Source organism: Octodon degus, unplaced genomic scaffold (assembly GCF_000260255.1).
Source record: "Octodon degus isolate 3935 unplaced genomic scaffold, OctDeg1.0 scaffold00239, whole genome shotgun sequence".
Classification (NCBI taxonomy): Eukaryota; Metazoa; Chordata; class Mammalia; order Rodentia; family Octodontidae; genus Octodon; species Octodon degus.
The window spans coordinates 1,286,818-1,309,491 of NW_004524815.1; the positions used below are offsets into that span (position 1 = coordinate 1,286,818).

Genomic DNA, 22,674 nt, shown 5'->3' on the forward strand with positions numbered 1-22,674 from the left:
GAGGGAAAAGCCAAGGTGCGACGTGTCCTGCAGGCCTGGATAGGCAGGGACGCTGGACTCTGCACGGCTGCATCATTCTTGCCCTTTATCTGCCCCACCTCACCCTCACGTGAGTTCTGAGGGGGCACTCAGGCTTTATTACCTCTGGGGTGATATTCAAAATATTAGCACTGTGTGACCTCCGGCCTTGGCCAGAGGGACCCTGGCTGGGACCACTGGGATGACCACCGTGGTCAGCGACAGCAGAGCAATAGACTGAGAACACCTAACTTTCTAAGATGCTAAAACCAAGAGAGATATATTTGTGCAGTCAGTAAAAATCATTTAAGGCCTTGACACCAACTCTAAGTCCCTTCCCACTGCCCTCAGCTACCGCCTCTGTCCTCAACCATCACAGCAGAAGTGGAGGAGCTGGGAAGGGGTGCATTTGTGATCCTGGCTGCTTGGAGAAGGAAGCCGGCACATTGCTCTGTGCAGAGAGGGCTGCTTGTCGGTGCCGCGAAAACCTGGAAAGCAGTGCCTGCCAGACGGAGGGACGGGGCGCAGCCAATGGGAGGGGAGCTTGCAGCCAGTGTGGCAGATGCCAGGAGGGCTGCAGCTATTCTGAGACTCAGGCAGGGCTGTGCCATCTCCCCAGCCCACCTAGTCCCTACTACTTTGGGGGAGAACTCCTGCCTCTCTCCAGCTCCTTGTGGATGCAAAGTCCGGGACCTGAGATTTCAGAGCCAAGCAGGCAGCCCAGAGGGAATAATCCCATTAAGGAGAGTGATTAAATATCATCTAGAAGCCTGGAAAAATGCTTAGTCACTGTCCTTATTAGAACTCCGCAGTCATCCAATTTATTCAGAACTCATCTGGCCCAAACACCCTGCCATTAGATGAAGAAACCAAAGCCTAGGGAGAGATGCAACCTGCTCCCGAGCGCCGCAGCACTTAGGGAAGCTGGGCCTGGCCTCTCCCAGGTGGCCTGGCTTTGAGTGGCGACCTCATTCTCCATCTTCGGCCACCATCCTGCCACCTCCTGAGGCCACACAAGCTTGTCCTCCCGGATGGCTCAACCCCTGACCTTTATGACCCCACACTTCTGTAAAGTCACACTGGAGCTGCCAGGGTGACTTTCTCCCACACCCCTTCTTCCTTCTTCAATGCACTGAGGACAGTGGAGATGTGCCCACTGCAGCCAAAGATGACAGCTTGGGCCCAGCATCTCAGAGAGAGAAAGACAAGGAGAGACAGACAGACAGACAGACAGGCAGGCAGGCAGACAGACAGACAGACAGACAGGCAGGCAGACAGGCAGGCAGACAGGCAGGCAGGCAGACAGAATAGTGTTGTAGAGCTAAGGCACATATCTAAATGTCCCCCAAATCCTAATGTGCACATAGGTGGGGCTTTGGGCAGGCAGCTAGATTAGGGCTGTGTAACATTGTGACTAAGGGTGTGGTACTGGATTTGTCCACTGACAAACTGGGATTGCCCCATAGTTCTGGGAGAAGACAGAAGCCCCACCCTGGGTGTGGTGGCACCAGCCAACAGGCTTGGAGCCTGGATGAAACATAAAGGAGCAGAAGCACTGCAGGTTCGCTGCCTCCCGCTTCCTGCCCACCCTGCCATGGACTGTCTCTACGGCCAGCTATCGCCTGACATCTCTACAATCTGTGAGCTGAAGTAACTCTTTCCTCCTTAAGCTCCTTGGGGGAGCACAGTATCATGTATTGTGTCCCAGCAGCAAGAAAGTATCTAGGACAGTAAAAAAGTCTTTCTTTTCTTCCCTAGCAGATCTTTCCTTCCACTGCCCTTACATTCCCCACATGGTGGGCAGCAGCTTCACACGGCTTGGTCTTGGCCGCAGGGTACAGCTCTGTGGTGCGGAGCTCAGAGCCTGCCTAGACCAGACAGACCAGAGTTAGAATCCAGTTCTACCACCAAATGAGTCTATGACTGGGTCACACCTATTTCACCTGCCCATATACACGTCTATAAAACAAGTCTGGCATTGTCCACCTCGAATGGTTGGAAGGTGTGAAGGATTTGACTCCGAGTCTGGGGTGCCAAGGAGATGGCTATGTTCACAGAACCTTGGGTGGAGAAAAACCTCACAGCCACCAGTGTCCTCCCCTCCCCCTCAGGGCCTCTCCAGCCCTGCTCAGCCAGGCATCTCTCCTCAGGCCTCTCCCGTCACTCTGGTACTCAGTCTGCTGAGCACAGAGATGCAGCACCTGAGGAGGTCGCACTGGCTTGCAGCTCGGGGAGCGCAATTCACGTAGGCCAGCTCCAAGTCACCAGCTCCAAGTCAGAAGCCATGTGGAAGAAAGCTGCTCAACCCACAGCAGCCAGGATGCAGAGAAAGGAGAGGGAGCCAGGGGCAAGAGTGCCCCCCTCAGGTCACGCCACCAGCGACCCCCTCTTCTGACCAGGTATCCCCTTGGGTCAGCACACTTAGCTGGGAGCTCATTCGTGGCTTAGCCCACTGATGAGTGTAGGGTCCTGTGATCCAGTCTCCTGTCTAGCCACATGAGATTTGTGATCTAAACCACAGCAACCACATGCTCTCTGGAGCCCCCAAATGCCTCTACTTTCTTCCAGCTCAGGGCTAAGTTCAATTCCATGCTTAATAATTCTGAGTTGGTGTTGGTCTTGCCTCCTTGCCTGAAACTCCTCTTGGGCAAAGCCAGTAAGTTTTCTGCCCAAGACCAGCAGGTAGGTGGGACTGGAAAGGTTCACGGGCTGAGCAGACGGCTGGTGGAGCCAAGCTACCAAGGAACCTCCTAGAGCTACTCCTAGACCTTCGGAGGCTTTGACATCTTGAGATCCTCCAGGCAAACAGGCGCTGTCGAGGAGTCAGCCAGTCCCACCCAAATGCTCTCAGCGACTCCCTGTGTAAGGAAGTGCTCTTTTCCACTTTTTTGCAGAGGGAGATGCAGACACACAGAGGCTGGAAGGCCAACCCACCCTCACATGGGGACCAGGATAAGGCTTGGGTCTCTGTGGACCCTGGGACTTGGGCAGAACGGGAGATGGGAAGAAGGGTCTGAAAAGCATCATCCTTGTGGAAAATTCCATGCCCTTCCCAGCTTCTATAAGAACTATTGTTGCTGTTTCCTAGGCAGAGAAAACTGGGGGCCAGCAAGACAACGTAAGTCAGGACTTTGGAAGGAGAACAGCTACTTTAATGTCTTGCTCTTCCATTTACAAACTATGACACTCTGAACAAGTTATTTGATTTCTTTGATCCCTTCCTTTGTTCCTTGTGAAAGATGGTGGCATCATACATGAGCTTCAGATCCTCCAAGAGATTTTATCCCCTGGCTGAGGTGAGCACTGAGGAGAAGGCAGGTGCTTACTTGTGAGCCTCGGAGTCTCTTCCAGCTGCTAACTCTTGCCTTCAAGCTTCCCGCCATTTTTTTCTCTTAATCTCTAAAATTGTGGTTTGAAAGAAAGAGGAAACAGAAAGACCTTGCCCTGTTGACAAAAACACGTTTCTAAAGTGATGGAAAGCGCTAGCCCTTGCGCCTGGTGCAGAAAGTGGCCCGGCAAGCGCTCTCTATACACTGGCATCCCGGAGCAGAGAGCCAGGAAACGACGGCGTGCAGCTCCGGCAGCCCAGCTCTGGAGCTGTGATCCAGTAACGCCTGGGCGGGAGTGATAACCATGAGGAAAGGGAAAAGCTGGTGGCCTTGCACACAGGAGGGGACAAATCACTCCAGCTGTGTGACCAAGACCTCCTCAGGCACTCTGTCCCTGAGGACAGGTAAGAAGGAGCAGGAGGCAGAGGTCACCATGGTGGATGTGACCTCACTTGGCTTCCGGGTGTTTCCAGGCAAAGCCCCAGTTGGCAAGGCATAGTGACGCCCATCTATAAATAGGTCTCACTTCCCAAGAGCCTCAGAAGGAAGCCTGCTGCTCTCCCCGGTTCCTGTCTCTTCTCTGCTCTTTCCTAGACAAGGCAAGTCTCCTTTGCCTGAAAATCTGGTGACAGGATCTGGGATCCCTCCTGCCCTCCTCCTCCCATGAGTCTCAGGATGCCTGCAAGAAGGCAGCTGTCCTGGGTGGACGAGTGGAGAGGCCAGAGGACAGCGCAGAATCACGGCTGGTCCTGGGAGCAGCTCAGGGACCACTGAGCACCCCTGGATGTATCACATCCACAAATGGAAGGGCTCAACCTCAGCGGACACCCACACAAAGAGGGACAGGGGAAGCCACGTGGGAAGGTGCCCCGCATCAGCTTGCCAACAGTGGACACACCTGACAGGAGGAGGGCAGAGCATACACGCTGCAGCCGGCCCCCTCCGTCACAGGTGTGAGCATATTCGTTCATTTTACAATCAATCAATACCCGCATCTATTTATGGGGCATTGTTGGCTGTACTGAGACAGGCATGCCTTGTCATATGACTAAATCGAGCTCCCTGACACTGATCACAGGCGTGCTGTTCCTCCCCCGGTGAGCACATCTGAAGTCTGCTGTCTTGGCAGTGTCTAAGCACTCGTTCGTTATTCTCGGTATTACTAGTAGTAGTAGTAATGACCACTATTCTGTCAAATTGATCCATGAAGTCATCCATCCCATTGACTTGAAACTTTTCCCCCTTTGACTGACAACCTTCCCATCTGCCATCCCGTCCAGTCCTGGTCCCCGCCACACTGCTCTCTGCCACAACTTACCTGACTGTTTTCGCACTTCACCAGCAATGGAGACCATGCGGAATTGCCCTTGTATGCTCACGTGCTTGGCTTATTTCACTTAGCACAGTGCCCTCCGGGTGGCTGCACACAGTACAGCTTCCATCTTGTCTAAAGCGGAACCATGCTCCAGAGTGGCTATGCGTGTTCATTTACCCACTTAGCCGTTCATGGGCTCGGGTCCACGCCACACCTTGGCTACTGGGAACAATGTTGCATGAACAGGGAAGATCAGCTACATCTTCAGCACCCTGACTTGCTTCCCATGGAAGACCCTTGCTTTGGCCTCCCTTTCTGTTCTGCATTCTCCCTTGGATGCACTGTGAAGCCCTCTGGTGATGTAAGCCATCTTCCCACCTCCCCTCTCTGAGCAAGGAGCTTGGATCTCTGTGCCCAGCGTGGGGCCTGGTAGGAGACCGATGAATATTCTGTGACTAACTTGGAAAGGCTCCCTTCTGATCTCCCTGAGGTAGGAGGAAATGAGGCTTACAGCCAGCGGCTCCCTAGGGCCTCTTCAAAGGCCACAGGACCAGGTCCAAGGAGGGAGCTTTCAAATTTACCAAGTCCCCGGCCCATGTCTTATTAGCTGTGAAATCTCCGGTCAGTTATGTAACTTCTGCCCAAGACGGGTTTTTCTCCACTGCATTCATCACCATCTGTCAAATATTTGTGTACTTATTTTGAGTCACCCAACCAAGAAGTGAACACCACTTTGCTTGGTACAATGCTAAACAGGAAGTGTAGTCGAGACGTTTGACAAGGTACCATGGACACTGACCAATCAGCAAGGAGATGCCCTCATCGGGTATACAGCCATGTATATGGTACAGGACAATCCAACTGGGCTGTACTCCAGCACCTTGGTTGGCTTTGGTATAGTAGGTGCTCAGTAAGTAGGTGCCAAATAAGTGGGTGAATTTGAGTCACACTCTCTGCCCTGTGTATGCTACAGCTGCTGGGCAGAGTTTGGTTCTCTTCTGCCTGCTTCCTGATCGCTTGTCCCACCAGCAAAAGTCACCTGATCACAGAACCTCAAAGTGGCAGCAGCCACTATTTCTCCCTCCTACTCTGCTAGAAACTGAGCGCGAGGCTTTGTCTGTTAGTTCACCCTCTTCCAGCTTCCAGCAGCCGGTCTGCCACTTCCAGCAGCCACCAGGGTTGGGTCCCCAGGGAGACCTGAGGAAGAAGCCAGCACCGACACCCCAACCAGGGCTGCCAGAGCCTCCTGCAATCAAAAGCCACCAGCAGGCACCGCTGACCTGACCCTCAGAACTGGCCCATCCATGCCGCCAACACCCGTGACGTTCCCACCGTGCCTGTGGTGGGGTGCTGGAGAGCACACAGCCCATTTCAGAGATGAGGAGAGTGCAGGGTGAGCCAGAAGCCCGAGGGAGCACTGGCCACCCCCACCCTGCCGCTCCCTCGAGGTGACTGCAGGCGCTCCTGCAGCAGCTCACGAGGGCAGCTGCACTTACCACGCCCACCCACATTGCTTGTGTGTTACTGTTTTGCTGAGCACCCTCCGTGAATGCGGGGTGTGCGTACTGTTCCCAGCTTTTCCATTGTCATCAGTTCCCCTGTTATGAATATTTTTGAATAACTAATTTCTACTAATTGCCAGGTCAATGGGATAAGCAGTCTCTGAAGTGGGCCAGAGCCAGTTCCCAGGGCCACCATGAAGCCTGCACGTAGCTGGCTCCATACCCGGGCTGTGAACTCTTGCAGTCGGTGGATTGTTAGTGATCTGGCGGATCAGCCCAACGTGGTCCTTTCTGTGTGTTTAATTGCTGGCAGCACCAGACGCCTTCCTCTTGGCATCACTGTTAGTTTTCCATTGCTGTGTAACATACCAGCACAGACTGACTTAAAACAACAGTTGTTTATTCGCTAGGCTCTGAGGTCAGAGGTCCCGCCCAGCACGGCTGGGTTTCCCACCCAGAGGTCTGTCACCAGGCGTCATGGAGCCAGCAGCTGCTGGGCTCATGTCTGAAGCCCGAGGCTGGTCTCTTCCAAACCTAGCGTTGGCAGCATTCAGGTCCCTGCCACTGGAGGACTGTAGTTCCTGCTACCTTCCTGACTGGTGGCCAGGAATCAATGTTAGCAACCAATGGTCACTTTCAAGTCCTTTCAAGGGTCCCCTTCCACTCCTGGAGGTAGCCATGGAAAATACACATCTCTTGAGTCCGTTCTCTAGCAGAAAAGGCCAGGTCCTGCTAAGAGCTCCCCGGATTAAGAAAGGCCCCTCTGGGTCATCTCTCCTTTACTTAGCATGCAGTCGGTTGGTTAGAAATCTAATCACGAGACTCACACCCAGCGACATTTGCGGATTCCACACAGACGTAAGCTGGAGGCGGTAATCTTTCCTATAGCAGTTACCTATCCCTGCTACAAGAAATCACCACAAGCTGCTTAAAGCAACTGCCTTTAGTATCTTGTGGGTCTGGAGGCCAGAGGCCGAGAATGGGCTACCAGGGCTCCATCCCCTGTGGAGGGCCCAGCAGGCCAAGCTCCTTCAGCGCAGCCTCTAGAGACCTTCTGCATCCATCCACGTGCCATCCCTGCAGGTCCAAAGCCAACAGCGTTTGGGGTTCAACCTCTGCTCACCTCTTCCCTCCTTCCCCTCTGGCCCTTCCACCTCCCCCTTTCTGTGTTAGGGATCTTCATGAAGACACTAAAGCCACCTGGGCCATCACACACTGTCCCCCCACCCCGAATCCATAACTTAATCACGTCTACAATGTCCCTTGCGCCATGTGCAGTGACACATTCACAGGCTGTCCTTCCTGGATTTACAGCAGAGCGATTTACATTTATCAGTCGATATGATCATAGCAAGCCTTAGTATATTTCACACACTGAGGCCTCAAGTCTGCGTGTCTGCTGACTTTCTGCCCTTTCGCTCTTATTTTGTTGTCAGTTTCTGCTCAGAAAAATCCTGTGGCCTTTTAATGCTGTGGATTTGACAAGAGCTGTCCTGTGCCCCGTGACAGCATCCATTCCCTCAGCACACAGAAAGACGTTTTCGCTCACAGCGAGGACCCGTGGGGCCGTGGGTTCTTCCCCACTCCCATTCCGTTATTTTCTTTCTCTTTCTTCCCTTGGACCAGTTTGCCTTTCCACAGCGCGGGCTAACCGCGGTGTGAAATGACCTCGCTCAGAGGTCATTTCGAGGTTACTCTCGGCCCCATCTGTCACACCGTTTTCTGGTAGAGAGACCCGCCTGTGGGACACATGCTGTAGCCCACAGTCCTTGTGGAAAGCACAGGCAGTGAGCAGCGCCACTGAGGGCTCCGGCTGTGGCACGTTCCCCACTCCTCCAGCCAGGTGGGTCTGCCTCGCCGCCCTCGGCACCTCCCGCCACCACCTCACCACCATCTTGTCACCCCCACCTGCGCATCCTGCTTGCCTTCTTCTCCACCTCTAGGGACTGCTAACCGCTTTGTTATATGATGATAACACACTGCCATCTTTCCTGTTTTTAGATCTTCCCAGCATAAGAGATTCAGTTTCCGTTTCTTACCCTATCTTCCTTCTACAAAGCCTTCACAATTTTCCCTGAATAAATTTCTTACTGGGCAGATTAAATGAATTCTCACATGTTCAAAGGTTTTCTGTCCTTGTTACAAACTAATTGACTACGGACCCAGGGAGTCAGAGCAATGGAAATTATTTTTTAACTCATTTCATCTTCTGTAACTCTTTGAATGATTTCTGTATATTTTCTCAGTGGAGTAAATCCTTGAGGGTCATAGTTTGCAAAACCTACAAGAGACCCTGAGAGGCCATGCTACGGCCTAATATATCATTTTACTGGAGTTCAAAATTCCACCGCACCACTGCAAGAATCTGCAGGAGAAAGCCGCTTTTCAAAGAGCAGCAGCTTAGCCACATGATCAGTTTCTCAACATGCACTTATTGTTTATATATCAAAACTCCCAAACAGTGAGACAAGTGGTATTTCTTTGTACAAAAAGAAATGACCTCTACAGAAGCCACCTGCTTGCACTATGGCAAAGACACTCGAGCGTTGGCTTTAATGAATTTTAGTTCAGTATTTCCCAAGCCATGCTCCATTGAAAAGTGTGGCCAATGTGTATAGCTCTAGTAAAAACAAGGAAGAGGAAGAAAAAGAGGCGAACAAAAAGAAAGAGGGAAGAGGGAGGCGTAGAAATAGAGATCCAAAATAAGTTTAGGAAATGCTGGATATTGTATATTCTTTACCACCCAATCCCTTCACCTAGAAATTTACCACGATCACTTGTGTGGTAGAAAGCTCTTGCAGGCAGGCACTCATGCCCCTGAGCTATCTCCCCAGCTCTGAGCTCTCCCCCAACTTAAAAAAAAAAAAAAAAGTTTCATTTTATTTAATGCAATGTTTCTCAAACTTACTTGAGAACAAATATCTTTCTCAGGGCACATGGTGTGCCGTGAACCACTACTTTGGGGACTAATATGGTTCCTTAATGAGTCACAAAGTCATCACAAGCGGAAAATCATTTAAAGCATATCTACCTCAGTGAAGTTCATCCTGACAGAAGATACTACATACACGGGTAATGGCCTTCGTTTGGGCTTTCCTGGAGATTTTACAGCTCAGCTCCTTCCAGAACACCTTCAAATCATCAGCAAGTGGGTGGCGTTTCTTTCTTCCTTGCTCATTTTGGTGCAATCGGTTTGCTTGCCTTTCTGCATCGCCATTTCAGCAATGGTGAGCTCTGGTGTTTGTTGGGTCACCTACCAAAATCACCTATCTGTTGTGCTCGCTGTATGATAAGCATTTTATTAATAACAACTTGCAGATCTAAAATGATGCCACCGGGCGCCATTAGTGCTACCCTATTTCACAGAAGGAAAAGCGAAGCTTCAAAAGATACCGAAGCAACCTTGCCTGGACCAGATTTCTCAGAGAAACTGTCACTGATATATTCCTCCACCCATGTTATTGGTTCTCGTTGTAAATATAAATTTCATATGATGTAAAGGGAGAAAAATCTCCATTCTATTTTTAGCCAACATTAAGTATAAACATTACTGAATCCCTTAGACCTCTCGTGATTACCTTTCATGATCTTTTGCACTGAGATAAGTTCATTTTTCTGCCATGTTGGGTTAATGAAGCTTGATGCTAAATTTGGATTATACATTGCTGTGTGTTCATGCATCTTCCTGACAAGATCAAGATTTTATCTCTATGATCATAAATCAGATAGAAAATCACTGGTTTCTTTCAGTGGGGAAGAGGGCACAAATCACAGACACCTCAGTCAACTGGATATATAAAGATTTATGCACTGGAGCCTGCCGAACATGAAAGATTCCAGGTGTTCACATGCACAAGAGCACAGGAGGAAAACAGGCTTTCTCCCACAGCAGAGGAAAAGGACTAGGAGGGGACAATATCAACGATCCTTTGCTCTGTTTTCCCCAAGACCTAAGATGACTAACCCAAGTGGCCCCAGGTCCACAGACTGAAAACACAGGGCCAGCATCTGCTTCAGAGACATTTCTAAGTCCATCTTCTTCGCAGGTATGAACTTTCCATCTGTCACTTACCCACATCCGGGGAACACTCAAAAACCAATTATTGACAAAAAGGAAATGAGCCACCAAGCCAGTCTTTTTGAAAGGACAATGGCAATAGACTACTTTGATAGGTTGGAAGAAACAGCAAATGTCACCCTCCCTTGTCCTTCGGGTGCTGCAGGAGAAATGACTGAAGGTTCCAGTCCTGACTTGAAGGATCAGACCTGCGGAAAGGGAAAAGGGCCCCAAGGCTTTGTCGGCAGCTCCAGCACCTGAGGGTCCACAGAGCCCTGAGGTCCCTACTGACCCAGGCACTGGGACCTTCATGTCCCCTGTGGGCTCTCTGATCCCAAAGCAATGGAGTTTGGCCTACCCAAAACTCATAGCTCCAGAGAGTTCAAGGGGGCAAGAGTTAGGGACAATCAAGGGACAGAGACCAGAGCACCCTTCCTGAGGGGCCTTCAGCCAGTCCACGGCACTGGAGACCAAAGCACACTGAGAGGGCAGGCAGCAGGTGCATCAGGATGGACAGATGCGTCACAGGGGACAGACTCCAGGAGACATCCACACACCTCTGCTTTCCTCCGTTCTTACTCAGGCTTCAATCCTGCTGCCTCCGATTTTACTTCCTCCACCCTGAGTCCCTTTCCCCAGCCCAAACCCTGTTCTCCTTTGGGCCTGAGGCTCTTAAACTCTGCCCCACTCCACCTGAGAGTCCACGCTGGCCCTCTGCAGCCTGTCCTAGGCCCTGGTGCCTCTCTCCTGCCCCTGTCCCCGCCTCTGCTCCTATCCCTAGGCCCTGTCCCCTGCCCCAGGGTGCTGTGAAGCCCCAGAGCCCCTCTCTCCCCTCCCATCTTGGTGGGGTCCGCAGTCAGTTCTCCTGTTGCTCAGAGCTGTGGAGGCAGTTGCTAAGAGACGGTGAAACGTCACTACCTGGCCCTCGAGGAAAAAGGGGAGCGAGAAAGCGCGAGGGGAGGGCAGGGATGGAGGGAGGGGAGGGAGGGGAAGCCCGGGCTCGGCTGGAGCCACCTACCCAGGCGGCCTCAGCCCCCGCTGAGTTTCCCCACGCGCCTTTCGGATGCTGTGAACTTTCCACCAAGCCTCCTCCCTCGGATTCCCGGTGCGGATAACAGAAGGGACTCGGGGACCCCGGACCGGAAGGCAATGCAGCGCTGGCCCGGGATGCGGGCGAGCAGACTGAGCAGAGCCAGGGGAGGGCGGAGCCGGGTCGGCACCGGCTCGGGATCCCAGGAGCCAGCGGGGAGCTGCGGCCGCGGACCCTCAGGCGTCCTTGGAACCGGTAAGCCGGACGCCTGGGGCGTGGCACAGGGATCCCGGGTGGGAAAGGGCTCCGGATCGGTGGGGCTACCCCTCCCCCGGGGTTGCCCTGTGGGCGAGGCTGAGGATGGAGGCGCCAGCGGGGATGGTGGGGTGCAGGGATGCCGAAGGAGGACCGCAGGCGGGGCAAGGGCGCGGGGAGCCCGGGATGGACAGGGGGCAGGGGCAGCGCTGCGCACCCCGAGGCCGCTGCCTGGGTGTGGACTCAGCTGGGCCGCGAGTGCAGGGAGCGCGCAGAGGACGCCGGGGCGGGGACGCTGGGGGCAAGGGAGGGTCTGCAGGGGCTGTGCAGCCGGAAAGGGGAGGTGTGCGCAGGCAGCAGAGACAACACTCAGAGTCGCAGAGTGGGGAGCGTGGGGGTGAGAGAGAGAAGCTGGGGGGGGGGCGGCCTAGAAAGCGTCTGAAGGATGTGCGGTGGACCACAGCGTGGCTGCCGGTTTTCTTAGGGAGTTGTTCGCGGGTGGAGCGCTCAGGCTGATGGGGCGGAGCTCTGAGCAGAATAAAATGCAACCAGCCCAGGACAGAAAGCCGATGGGCAGGTGCTGCGGTGCCCGCTGGGGGCTGAGCTGGGGCAGACCCCAGGTTCATATCTGAAAGTCAGCACACAGAACTTTGTGGCTGGAGTGAAAGAGAGAAAAAGGGAAAGGGACAAGGGAGGTGGGAGGTGGGAGGTGGGAGGTTCAGGCCCGATTCTGCCCTGAGTGCCTTCCTTGTTCACAGTGTGAATTCCGCCCCCACCTGCTGAATGCACCGCTGGTCTCAGGGGGCTGAAGGAGCAGCCGGAGCAGCCCTGCCGACCCCGCCCCGGGCCCCTGGGACGCATGACTCTCTCCACCTTGGGTGGCCCAGGCAGTGGGTGTCGCGTGGGGTCCTCCCCTTTCTGGGAAGCACAGAGCCTCCCTGGAGCTCCGAGGGGTCACTAAGGCTGAGGACTGTGGCTCGCAGCTGGAGCGTGGAGACTGTCCTCCTTGGGGCTCCCGGCTCAGCACCCCCAACCAGGACCTCCTCTGCCTTCAGCTGGGCCACCAGCAGAACCGGCCTCTGCGGCCTCCCTCCGATGCTGCAGACCCAGGTGCAGCCCTGGCTTCCTCATCTGCCCCAGGCTGGATACAGGGCTTAAGTTTCCTCAGAAGAAGTGCCAGGACCTTTAAGGGCCCTACCTCCCAGCCCCCTCCAGGCATCAAGAGGAAGCGTCCAGCAGGCATGGGTGGCAGGGGCACCAAAGAGCTGCAGGGACCCTCCTGGGTCCTGCTGGCAGCCGCTCCAGGGCCAGCCTTGCTCTCTTCCTTTCTCGAGTTTTGATCATCTTCCCCAGACCGTGGGGGATCCCAGCAGGGTTCCTGGATCCCTAAGCTCCCAAGGTGACTTCCTGTGGCGCTTGGGGGTCCCCAGGCGAGGCTGGTACCATGGGGCCACGTGGCCAGAAGCCCCACCTTCAGGACTGGGGCCTCTGATGCCACTGCCTCCCCAGGCACTGACTTGGCTCCCTGCACACTGCCTGATGGGCCCCCTTCAGTCTTGCCGGTGCCAGCTGCCCAAGATGGGTGATACCTGGGCTCAGCTCCCCTGGCCTGGGCCCTGCCACCCGGCCTTGCTGCTGCTCTCCCTCCTCCTGGCAGCTGGGGTGATGCCCACGGGTGGGGGTGCTAGCTGCCCGGTCCTGTGCACCTGCCGTAACCAGGTGGTGGACTGCAGCAGCCAGCGGCTATTCTCTGTGCCCCCCGACCTGCCGATGGACACCCGCAACCTTAGCCTGGCGCACAACCGAATCAGCACCGTGCCGCCCGGCTACCTCACCTGCTACATGGAGCTCCACGTGCTGGATCTGCGCAACAACTCCCTGGTGGAGCTGCCCCCAGGGCTCTTCCTGCACGCCAAGCGTCTGGCGCACCTGGATCTCAGCTACAACAACCTGAGCCACGTGCCGGCTGACATGTTCCAGGCGGCCCACGGGCTCGTGCGCATTGACCTGAGCCACAACCCCTGGCTGCGCAGGGTGCACCCCCAGGCCTTCCAGGGCCTCGTGCGGCTCCAGGACCTTGACCTCAGCTACGGCGGCCTGGCGTTTCTCAGCCTCGAGGCCCTCGAGGGCCTGCCAGGCCTGGTGACCCTGCAGATTGGGGGCAACCCCTGGGTGTGCGGCTGTGCCATGGAGCCCCTGCTCAAGTGGCTCCGGAATAGAATCCAGCGCTGCACAGCGGGTAAGGGCGGAGGCTGGGGGAGGGGTTGTGGAAGCACAGGCGTGGCCAGAGAGGGAGTGGCTGGGGGTCTTGAGCAGCCTCCGGGGGTCCAGTGTGTGCTGCCAGGCACTTGTTACATTCATGCAGTGCATGTGCAGCCCTGGAGTCCCACGCATTGCGTGAAACCTCTGTCCCCTAGCCACTGTGGCATTCGTGACCCAGCAAGGCAGGCGCACAGTAAGCAAGGGAGAGGAGCTAGGGAGACATTGCTCGTTAGCTTCCACCAGGGCCTACGAGCTTGGCATGCATTCTCTCATCCAGGCCGGGTCGCTACTGTTCGCTTCTCCAGATGAACAGACTGAGAGTTAGACTGAAAAAAAAAAGTATCTGGAGCCACTCGCTTAGAAAGTAATAGGGCCAAAATCAGGGTTTATTTGACTTCTAAGCCTCAGTCTACTCTACCCAGCTGCCTTTGAAGTGTTGCGTGCTACGAACACACTCTAAAAAGAGTAAGTGAGAGTCACTGTTTATTTTAGTACTTCCTACCTACCACGCCCTGCTCTAAGCACATTACGCATTTAAGCCCAGCATACCCTCGCAAAGCATCAGTGGAGCTGCTACGCTACTGAGGAGGAAACTGAGGCACAGAGAGATTTGGAACCTTGACCCACAGCTGAAGTATCAGAGTTAGGTCCTGAGTTTGGGGCTGGCCAAGGACTCCAGCAAGGGCTATCTGGGTACGTGTGGGCCATGTGGCCAAGGCAGGGCCAGGCTGCTGCAGTCTAAGCAGCCAGTCCCAACTGCAGGGTCCTGAGGAGCACAGGTCCAATAGACTTATGGGGCCCAGCCTGGCCCAGAAGCAAAGTGTGGCAGTGGCCTGGCCACCAGCTCCCACGGGACATGCTAAGCCTTGGCCCACATACCCAGCTGCAGACCCACAGGAGTCACCAGTCCCGTCCCAGGGCTCTTCCCCAGCCTGGGCTCGGTATGCTCCCCATGAAGTAGGAGAGAGAGGAGGGCTGAGGGGGAGCCTAAGACCAAAATAGTCTGGGGGCGCTGTGGGTCACGATTCCAGTGTCTCCACGGAGCCGTGGGAGGACATTCTCTGCGACCAAAATAGCTGGGGGCTGAGATGGGGCGAGGCTGGAGGCAGGAGGGAGGCTGCTGGAGCCGTCACTGCCAGCTCAGCCTTTGCAGCCCAAGCTGTCCTGTGTCCCAAGTCCTATGTCCTGTGTGCTGCAGACTTCCTGTGTGGAAGGGCTCGGGTGCCCAGCTCTCTCCAGCGCCTCCCCACTGTCCTGGGGAAGCCCAGACCCCAGCAAGCAGGACAGGCCCAATGCCCCTCACTCATCAGAACAGGTGGGACTCCTGCATCCCTGAGAAGGACAGAGATAGCCACAGACCCATGGAGAAAAAGCAGGCAGACCACGCAGGGACGGGACCCAATTCCATAACATGCCACACTCGTCAGCTGTCCTCCTGGGCACAAAGAACAGAGGGAGCTGGTGACATTTCCCCTCGTGGTGTTTCTCCATGACCGGTCTACTGGGATCTCTCTGTCGCCCATGATGCAGGCGAAAACGCAGCACAGAACTATTGAGGGTGTTCTTAGGATAGTCTGACTTCAGGATCCACGTGCTGCTCCGCCGCGCCCTGCGTGGTCCTCCACGTCCCCTCTGACTGGCCCATGTCCCCCATTCAACTCAGGTGCTCGTTAGGCTCCAGCTCAGTGGCTTCCAGGTCCCAGGGGACAGCCCCTGAGGGGACAGCTCCAGACGCAGTGCCCTGGGGTCTTAGCACACTGCCAACAGTGCGGACTGTCCCAAGCTGGACCCTGATCTCATGTGCTGGTCACCAGGACCGATTCCAGTCCATCTTCCTGTTCTTTACCCAGAAAACTTTCAGAATCAACCCAGAGCATCTGCCTACCCTGAGAAAACTTAGGTTGAGTCATCTCCTCTTCTGAGGCCTGAGAACCAGAAAGGGGAGAAAACTCGCAGGAGGCAGGTGCCCCTGAACCAAGATGCGGCAGCTGCCTGGCCAGCTGCCCCTTGCTCCGACCTCTAAGAACAGTGAGATGAGAACACAGACAGCGTCACACATTCCTTGAAAGCAGGCCGTGGAAGGAGGCTGCGGGGCCTCCATGCGGGAGAGAACAGAAAAGGAAAGGGTGGCCCCTCCAGTGAGGCCCAGAGAGGCCAGCGTCCCAGAGGCCAGCACCTCACGCTCGCTTGCCCCTCACACACACCCTTCATGGACCTGATTCACTGATTCCTCCCATAACTCCAGGAAGGAGATTCCAACACTGTCCTCATCTGGCGGGCAAAGAAAGCAAGCACTAGGTGACAGGTGACAGGCCCGAGAACTGTGCAGCTAGAGTGAGGTGTCTGAGGTGATCTGGTGCTCCCGACCTCGTGCTCAGTGTGTCTGGGAACCACGCTGGTCAGCAGAAAGGCTGGGCATTGAGGCAGAGTCCTCTATTCACCCAGCAAAGGTCACTTGAGCACTCACCGTGGGCGGGATAGTGTTCCTTACGTCCAGGCGGAGGAGACACACAATAAATAGGAACTGTCAGGTTGTGATGAATGACTTGCAGCCAAATGAAGCAGAGTTGGTAGGATGGGAGTCTCAGGACTGTGAAGCAGGGTTGTTACTTTATGTAGATTCGTAAAGAGAAGCCCCACATGTAAACGATACTGAGGGAAGTCCCAGCAGATGTGAGGTCCTGGACTGTGAAGAGACCCCTCAGGAAAAAAGCCCCTCACAAGGGACAGAGAGACAGTTCCTTCCCACCTTAAGACAAGTGCGAGAGGCAGCGAGGACCCTGGCTTCTGTCCTGTGGGGGAAGGGAACGCAGAAGGATGGAAGTGTGAAAGCCTCACTCTGCAGAATGGAGGTAGTCACCCAAGGCCTGGCGCAAGGCTGACCATTCTAAGAAATGACAGCGTCTCCCCAGTGTCCAAGGCTCCACGAGCCCAGGGCCATCATGGCCAGTAGCTGTAGGAATTTCAGCAAATGCTTGAACTCCCCAAGCAGTGAATTTTTTTTTTCACATCCATAAAAGTAAGGATAAAAAATGCCTTTAGGGCTGTTGGGGAGACCAAAGAAGATCAGGAAATTTTTGGCATGCAGAAGAAACTGGTGGCTTCCTTTCTCCTGGGGGGTGGGGATGCCCCTACCTGCCTCCTCCTCAACTTCCTGGTTCTGTGTTGTAGACTCCCAGCTGGCTGAGTGCCGGGGCCCCCCTGAAGTTGAGGGCGCCCCCCTCTTCTCACTCACGGAGGAGAGCTTCAAAGCCTGCCACCTCACGCTGACGCTGGATGATTACCTCTTCATTGCATTCGTGGGCTTCGTCGTGTCTATCGCTTCTGTGGCCACCAACTTCCTGCTAGGCATCACAGCCAACTGCTGCCACCGGTGGAGCAAGGCCAGCGAGGAGGAAGAGATCTGACGGAGGCGTGCAACCCCTCCCTGGCTGCCCTCTCGGGCCCAGGTACCCCGGCCACCTCTGTGGTGGTTCAAGCAAGATCAGGACGCTACATAGTGTGAGCACCTCCTTACTATTCCGGACACTGTGCTAGGAACTGGGAACCTAAGGCGGAGCACACTGGCCCTGCCCCAGGCACCACTTCCAGGAGGGGACAGAGACTTGGAATCGTCCCATTGTGCCCACCTGCCGGGACTCTGAGCGCAGTTACAGCCACCCAAGGCAAGGACCTCACCTGGGTGTCTCAGAATCAGGAAGGACAAGTGTGGAGTGCTTGTGGGCTGGGCCACCTGCTTTGCAAGTGGCCAGAGCCAGGAGGGGGGCTGCACAGAGCCCTGAGTGCCCCTCCAGCACCAGCCATCGTCCTCGTGGCTGCCAGCGCTGCCCTGGGGCTGATAAGGCTCCCACCTCCTGGGCAGCACCCGTCCTCCCTGCTCTGGCCGTGCCACTCTGCCTAGCCTTGGGGACTCCCGGGGTCACAAACCCACAGCATGGCAGCACCTGGGGCTGGAGCAGGAGGAACCCACCTCAGCCATGGCCTTGGACAGGCTTGTGTCTTTTTCAAAGCAGCCCATCGTCCCTGAGCTCTTCCAAATATCACCACTGTGATGCTTGTACTCCCAACAGTCCCTTCCTGAGCTCATCTTCAGAGGCGAGCGCCGCCGCTCCGGCTTCGCAGGTGAAGAGGCCCAGGCTCAGAGCTAAGGCCACTGCTACTTCAGCATCAGGTGGGGCTGGGAGCAGGGCTGCACGCCTGTCATCCCTACGCTCTGGAGGCGGAGGCAGGAGGATCGTTGTGATTTCAAGACCAGCTTGGGCTACGAGGTGAGCTCGAGGCCAGCCTGAACTGCATAGCGAGACCCCGTCTCAAAAAAAATCAGATGAAGTCAGATCCCTTTGCTGGGGAGCACCACCATCCCTCAAAAGCCACATAAATTCCAATTTCAGACCTGGCGATGTGGGCCCCGGAGGGCCAGCACCCTCTGGGCAATGTTGCCGTTGTCATTGAAACCCTACAGCACCAGGATTTCTTCTATGATCCCCACTTCACAGAGGGCTCAGCAGTAGGTAGCCAAGTACCACTGTATCCCAGCTCATCTGGGGGACCCTCAAAGAAGGACTCTGGCATCCCTAGTCAGGGAAACTGCACAAATCTTTCCGCCAACAAGCCAGGCAACAGCACAAAGCACAATTACTGTCATCGTTGTCATCTTCACCTCCATCGACACCGTCCCTGGGTGGCTCAGCCCAGGACAGGTCAGGAAGGCCTTTCCCATACCTCTCCCGGGCTTTTCTCTACTGCATGTGGGAGGCAGATGGAATAGCGGCAGCCCTGACATAGAGCCCACCTCTCCTCAGGGCAGGGTCAGGCTCAGCCCCAGCCCGGTGCTAGGGGTTGAGCACAGAGGCCCAAGATTCAGTGGCCAGGAATCCTCCAGTCCCGGGGAGTGAAATGCTGCTCAGAGGCAGGGCTGAGCTTGCTGTGGACAAGCTGCACTTGGCGAGGTATTGACACACCGTGTGGGCAGTGTCTAGGCTTTTATCACAATAAAAGACACGTGGCCACGAATCTCCTTCCACTTCGCTTCAAACACACTTATTCCGTCATCCTTGCCACCCTCGGGAACATCTCTCGAAGGCCTCTTTCGGGAGTGTCTCTAGTTATGCTGTCTTGGCTGCCTTGATGTCCTCAGTCTACTAAAAATGCTTCCCTTTCATGGTCATTTCCACTCTGAGAAGAGCCAGAAGCACCCGGTGCCAGGTCGAGTGAATAGGTGGAAGAGGACGCGCCATCATGATTCCGGTGGCCAGCTCTCGGTGACAGCTCTCGCTGTGTCCTTCATCGCACCTCACAGGACACTGTCACCGGAGTCTGCGAGGCCGGGCAGTCTGAGAGCAGCAGCTTCTCTCTTGTTCTGAGCCCCCAAGGGCTGCCATTGACCTCTCCTTCGTTAGCAAAGAAATGAATGAAGGATGGGGTGTCGTCATCAAAGAACCCCCTCACACGCCATCTGCACTGAGCTAGTCCTCTAAAAACACCCCCCAGAAACCTCAACTCTTTGTCCCCGGAACTAGGGCCAGAGCCCTGCTCTTGTGACTCTGAAGCAGACCAAGGCCCAGACATGGCCAAAGGTGGCGGCCTCAAGCCGCAGTCCACCAGTCCAGTTGGAGCCGGAAGTATCTGCACAAGGGCATTCAGAAGTAGTAGTCCAGACACAGTAGCTAAGCTTCTGCTAGAGGAAGGCCCCGTCCATCCAGGATGCTCTCCCAGGAATGACTGTTCTGACAAAACACACTTCATGCATTTTAAGACATGTACTTTCTTCACCTTTTTTGTGCAGAGAGCTAGAAGCAGGTAAGACACCAAAACCCCTTGCCATCAAAGGTCCTTTACGGTGGGACAATTTGGTCTCCACAAAACAGCAAAGGTTTCTGAGGAGTTGTATGCATCTCTAGCTGCTAGAAAGTTCCTGGTTAATCATGCACAGTTAGGGGAATACTAAACCTCCCTCCTGACAAGGAATTCCTCACCACCACCACCACCACCACCTTCTTCAGTCTGTCAGAGCTCAGCTTCTCGAAGTCAAGTCTGCATGGGCACCACAGAGCCATTTTGGTGTCTCCACGGGAGTTTACCGTGTGTGCTCCCCCTAGCTGACACATGTGAGATGGGACATCTCTGAGTCCCAGTGTGTCGCTGAGGTTCCATTTCTGTGGGTTATTTACTGGCTTGGGGAAGATCTCTCTGCAACTTGGCTGATCTCTGATGCAGTCCACTCAGCCATCCGACGCTTGCGTGGTGTGCTCTGTACCTACAGACAGAAGCCTGCCGAGCTTGGGGTGGCCTGGCTGCTCAGAAAATAGAAAAAGAAAAGCTCTGCAGCACAGGCGTCCTCAGGAGGAACTGAGCTGTCCCTGCCTCCCTCCACCTCTGCCTGCCCCCTCCAAGATGTGCCCACCTCCCCAAGTTTCCTTCATGCTGCACCCAAGGACAGGAGACCTTAGCCAGCCGGCAGAGCTGGGGCTGTGGTGGCCAAGGTGTGCCGAAGAACTGCTGTTTGGAAAGAGCCCCCATGTGTACCACAGCTCTCCGGACAAGTTGTCTCTGGTGCCCCCAGCTCTCATCTCTTTCCATTCTCACAGGATCCCCAGGGAACCTTGCAGGTACAGGTCCCCAGAAGTACTATAGAGTTCCACGGCCCCTTTCAAGGACACGAACATCTGAGGCTAAACAGACCAAGCTAGGCATTTTGCTTCAACCATCGGAGACACTCACAGCCCCGCTTCTCCATGAAGCTTTCTCCTTGCCTTCCAGTCCAGTGCTAGCCCACATCAGGAGCTGTCATTGTTGATTCCTCAGAAGGCATCTTCCAAAGCTAGAGAAGTTTGTCTGCTCTCCCCCATCCCAGAAGAAGGCAGAAGGGAAGCCAGGGAGAGAAGTCACAAGGTCCTCTTGTAAGCCACCACCGCATCTGCCAGAGCACCTGTTGGAGAGCTAGACCCAAAGAGCTCTTGGCTTTTCTAAGGGTCTCCTGCCCAGTGCTGATGCCTGGCTGTGGGAGGGTTGAGGGTGGGGAGGGTCTCGAGGGAAGACGCCAACCTTTGTATGAAGCTGATTTTATAACCATCCTCTTTTGTAACTTTGAAGAATTTTTCATAAATGTACATTAATAATAAAGAGCATATAGTTTAATATATTTTCTTAAGAGTTGTGAAGAGGAGGTAGAGCGGGGGAGGGAAGGAAAGAGAGACAGAAAGGAACTAGGTGGAACCAAAAGGACGCATGCCAAAACACATGCACCAAAGGTCCGTGGGGAGGGAGAAGATGGAAATGATCAGGAGCCGTGCCAGCCGGGGAGGGGTGTGTGGGAGTAGACGAAACATTGGAGAAGCCTTTTCTACCAGGCAAAAAGGAATATGCGTGTGTCTATACGCAGAGCCCCTGTGTGTAGGCATATTTTGGTATCTGAAATTACACAAAGACAAGAACATATGTTTTATACATGTTGCTGTTTGCAGTTTGCGTCATCCCTAAAACATGCCAAGGCAAGTGGGTACGCCTAGCTAATTAGCATCCTTGGGGGCACGCGCCAGGGAGATGGCCCAAGCCAGCAGTGGGGGCAAAAGGACACCAACTGAGGTGGACAGGCAACCCGGGTGCCTGAGTGAACGGTGTGGGGGCTGACAAGGACACTCCTGGGATAAACTTCATTCCTATCCTCAAAGGCTAATAAAGAAGTGAAAGCATTCAGAACCTCCTGGGTCTTGCAAATGTTGCCCGCATGTGGTCAGAAGTGAGATGAGTGGACGGTGAAGCCTGAGGACAGGCACAGCATAAGGAGGCAGGTGTTCTTCCCCAGGGACCGAAGCAGCCATGTTCATTGCAGTACTCTAAGTAAGTAGGAAGTGGTGCTCAACAGGAAGTCCACCCGAACCGGAAGTGATTCCTCCCAAGAGGGACTTAGCGTCCCTCTGTGTCTCCCACTCCACCTGCCGCGGGGTACAGGCAAAAGCCTCACTCACAGAATCGAGCCGCCAAAGGGAACACAGATACTGACTCACGACATCCAGATAAACAAAGAACATCCCCGACTATAATTAGCATTTTCTGGAGTAGGCTGGAGGGAAGGGAAACCTTTCTCTCTAAATATTTATACAGACTATACAGTATCACAGAAGACTAGGCCTTGTGTGTTTCATTTAGTGCTGTTCCTAATGCCAACCACATAACTAGCAAACTGTGGCGATGGTGGGAGTGGTGCTGCTGGTGCTGCTAACGTTCACTGAGCACTCATTGTGTGTCAGCTATTTAAGCACTCTGAGTAGATTAACCCAATTTATTCTAACCACGACATAAACAAGATGCAGACAGGTGATAAAGTTGGACAGCTAGTTAAGTAGCTGAGACAGTGATACTTGGTGACTGACTGGATTCTGGTGATCAGAGCAATAGGAGAAATTGGGGGTGGGGAGTTCCACTGTCAGTGAGAAATAAGCTCTTAGCCCCTGGGCTTCCTTACAATTACAGCTGCCCCTTGGTGTCCAAGGGTGATAGGCCCCATATGTTCCAGGGCCTCTGTGCATACCAAACCGGTGGATGTTCAAGTCTTTTCCATAAAATGGTGCATCGCTCGACATGAGCTACGCCCCTCCTCCCTTATACTCTAACTATAAGGTTCTCTCCAGGCTATTTACATGCCTCATGCAATGTCAGCATCATGCAAATCACTGCCCTACGGTAGTGAATGACAAAAAAAGAGCCTGTGTGTTTGGTACAGAACCAAGTAGTTTTTTAACATTTTCATTCCTCAGTTAGCGGGACCACGGATGAGAAGCTTATAGAGGAAAGGTTAACTGGGCTCCGTGGAAGGAGGTCAGAGGGCAAGAGAGGAAACCCACACACCCAATGACTCAAGGCTCTGATGGCTGGTCCAGGTAGGCCAATCATGGCAACAGATGGTC

The 22,674-nt window shown here is 54.4% G+C and overlaps 1 protein-coding gene across 3 annotated transcripts; it reads left to right on the plus strand.

Moving 5' to 3' along the window:
* The first annotated feature begins 11,250 nt into the window (after nt 1–11,250).
* Lrrc55 (leucine rich repeat containing 55) lies at nt 11,251–17,967 on the plus strand. 3 transcript variants are annotated; one of them, XM_004645765.2, is made up of 3 exons: nt 11,251–11,506; nt 12,265–13,745; nt 16,940–17,967. In XM_004645765.2, exons 2-3 carry the CDS (start codon nt 12,998–13,000, stop codon nt 17,173–17,175), a joined length of 984 nt encoding a protein of 327 aa, XP_004645822.2. In that variant the 5' UTR covers nt 11,251–11,506; nt 12,265–12,997; the 3' UTR covers nt 17,176–17,967. The 3 variants fall into 3 exon arrangements, with proteins under 3 accessions (XP_004645822.2, XP_023561832.1, XP_023561831.1); XM_023706064.1 differs by lacking the exon at nt 16,940–17,967 and having other exon boundaries at nt 11,251–11,544; nt 12,265–14,100; XM_023706063.1 differs by lacking the exon at nt 16,940–17,967 and having other exon boundaries at nt 12,265–14,100.
* Nucleotides 17,968–22,674: the final 4,707 nt, after the last annotated feature.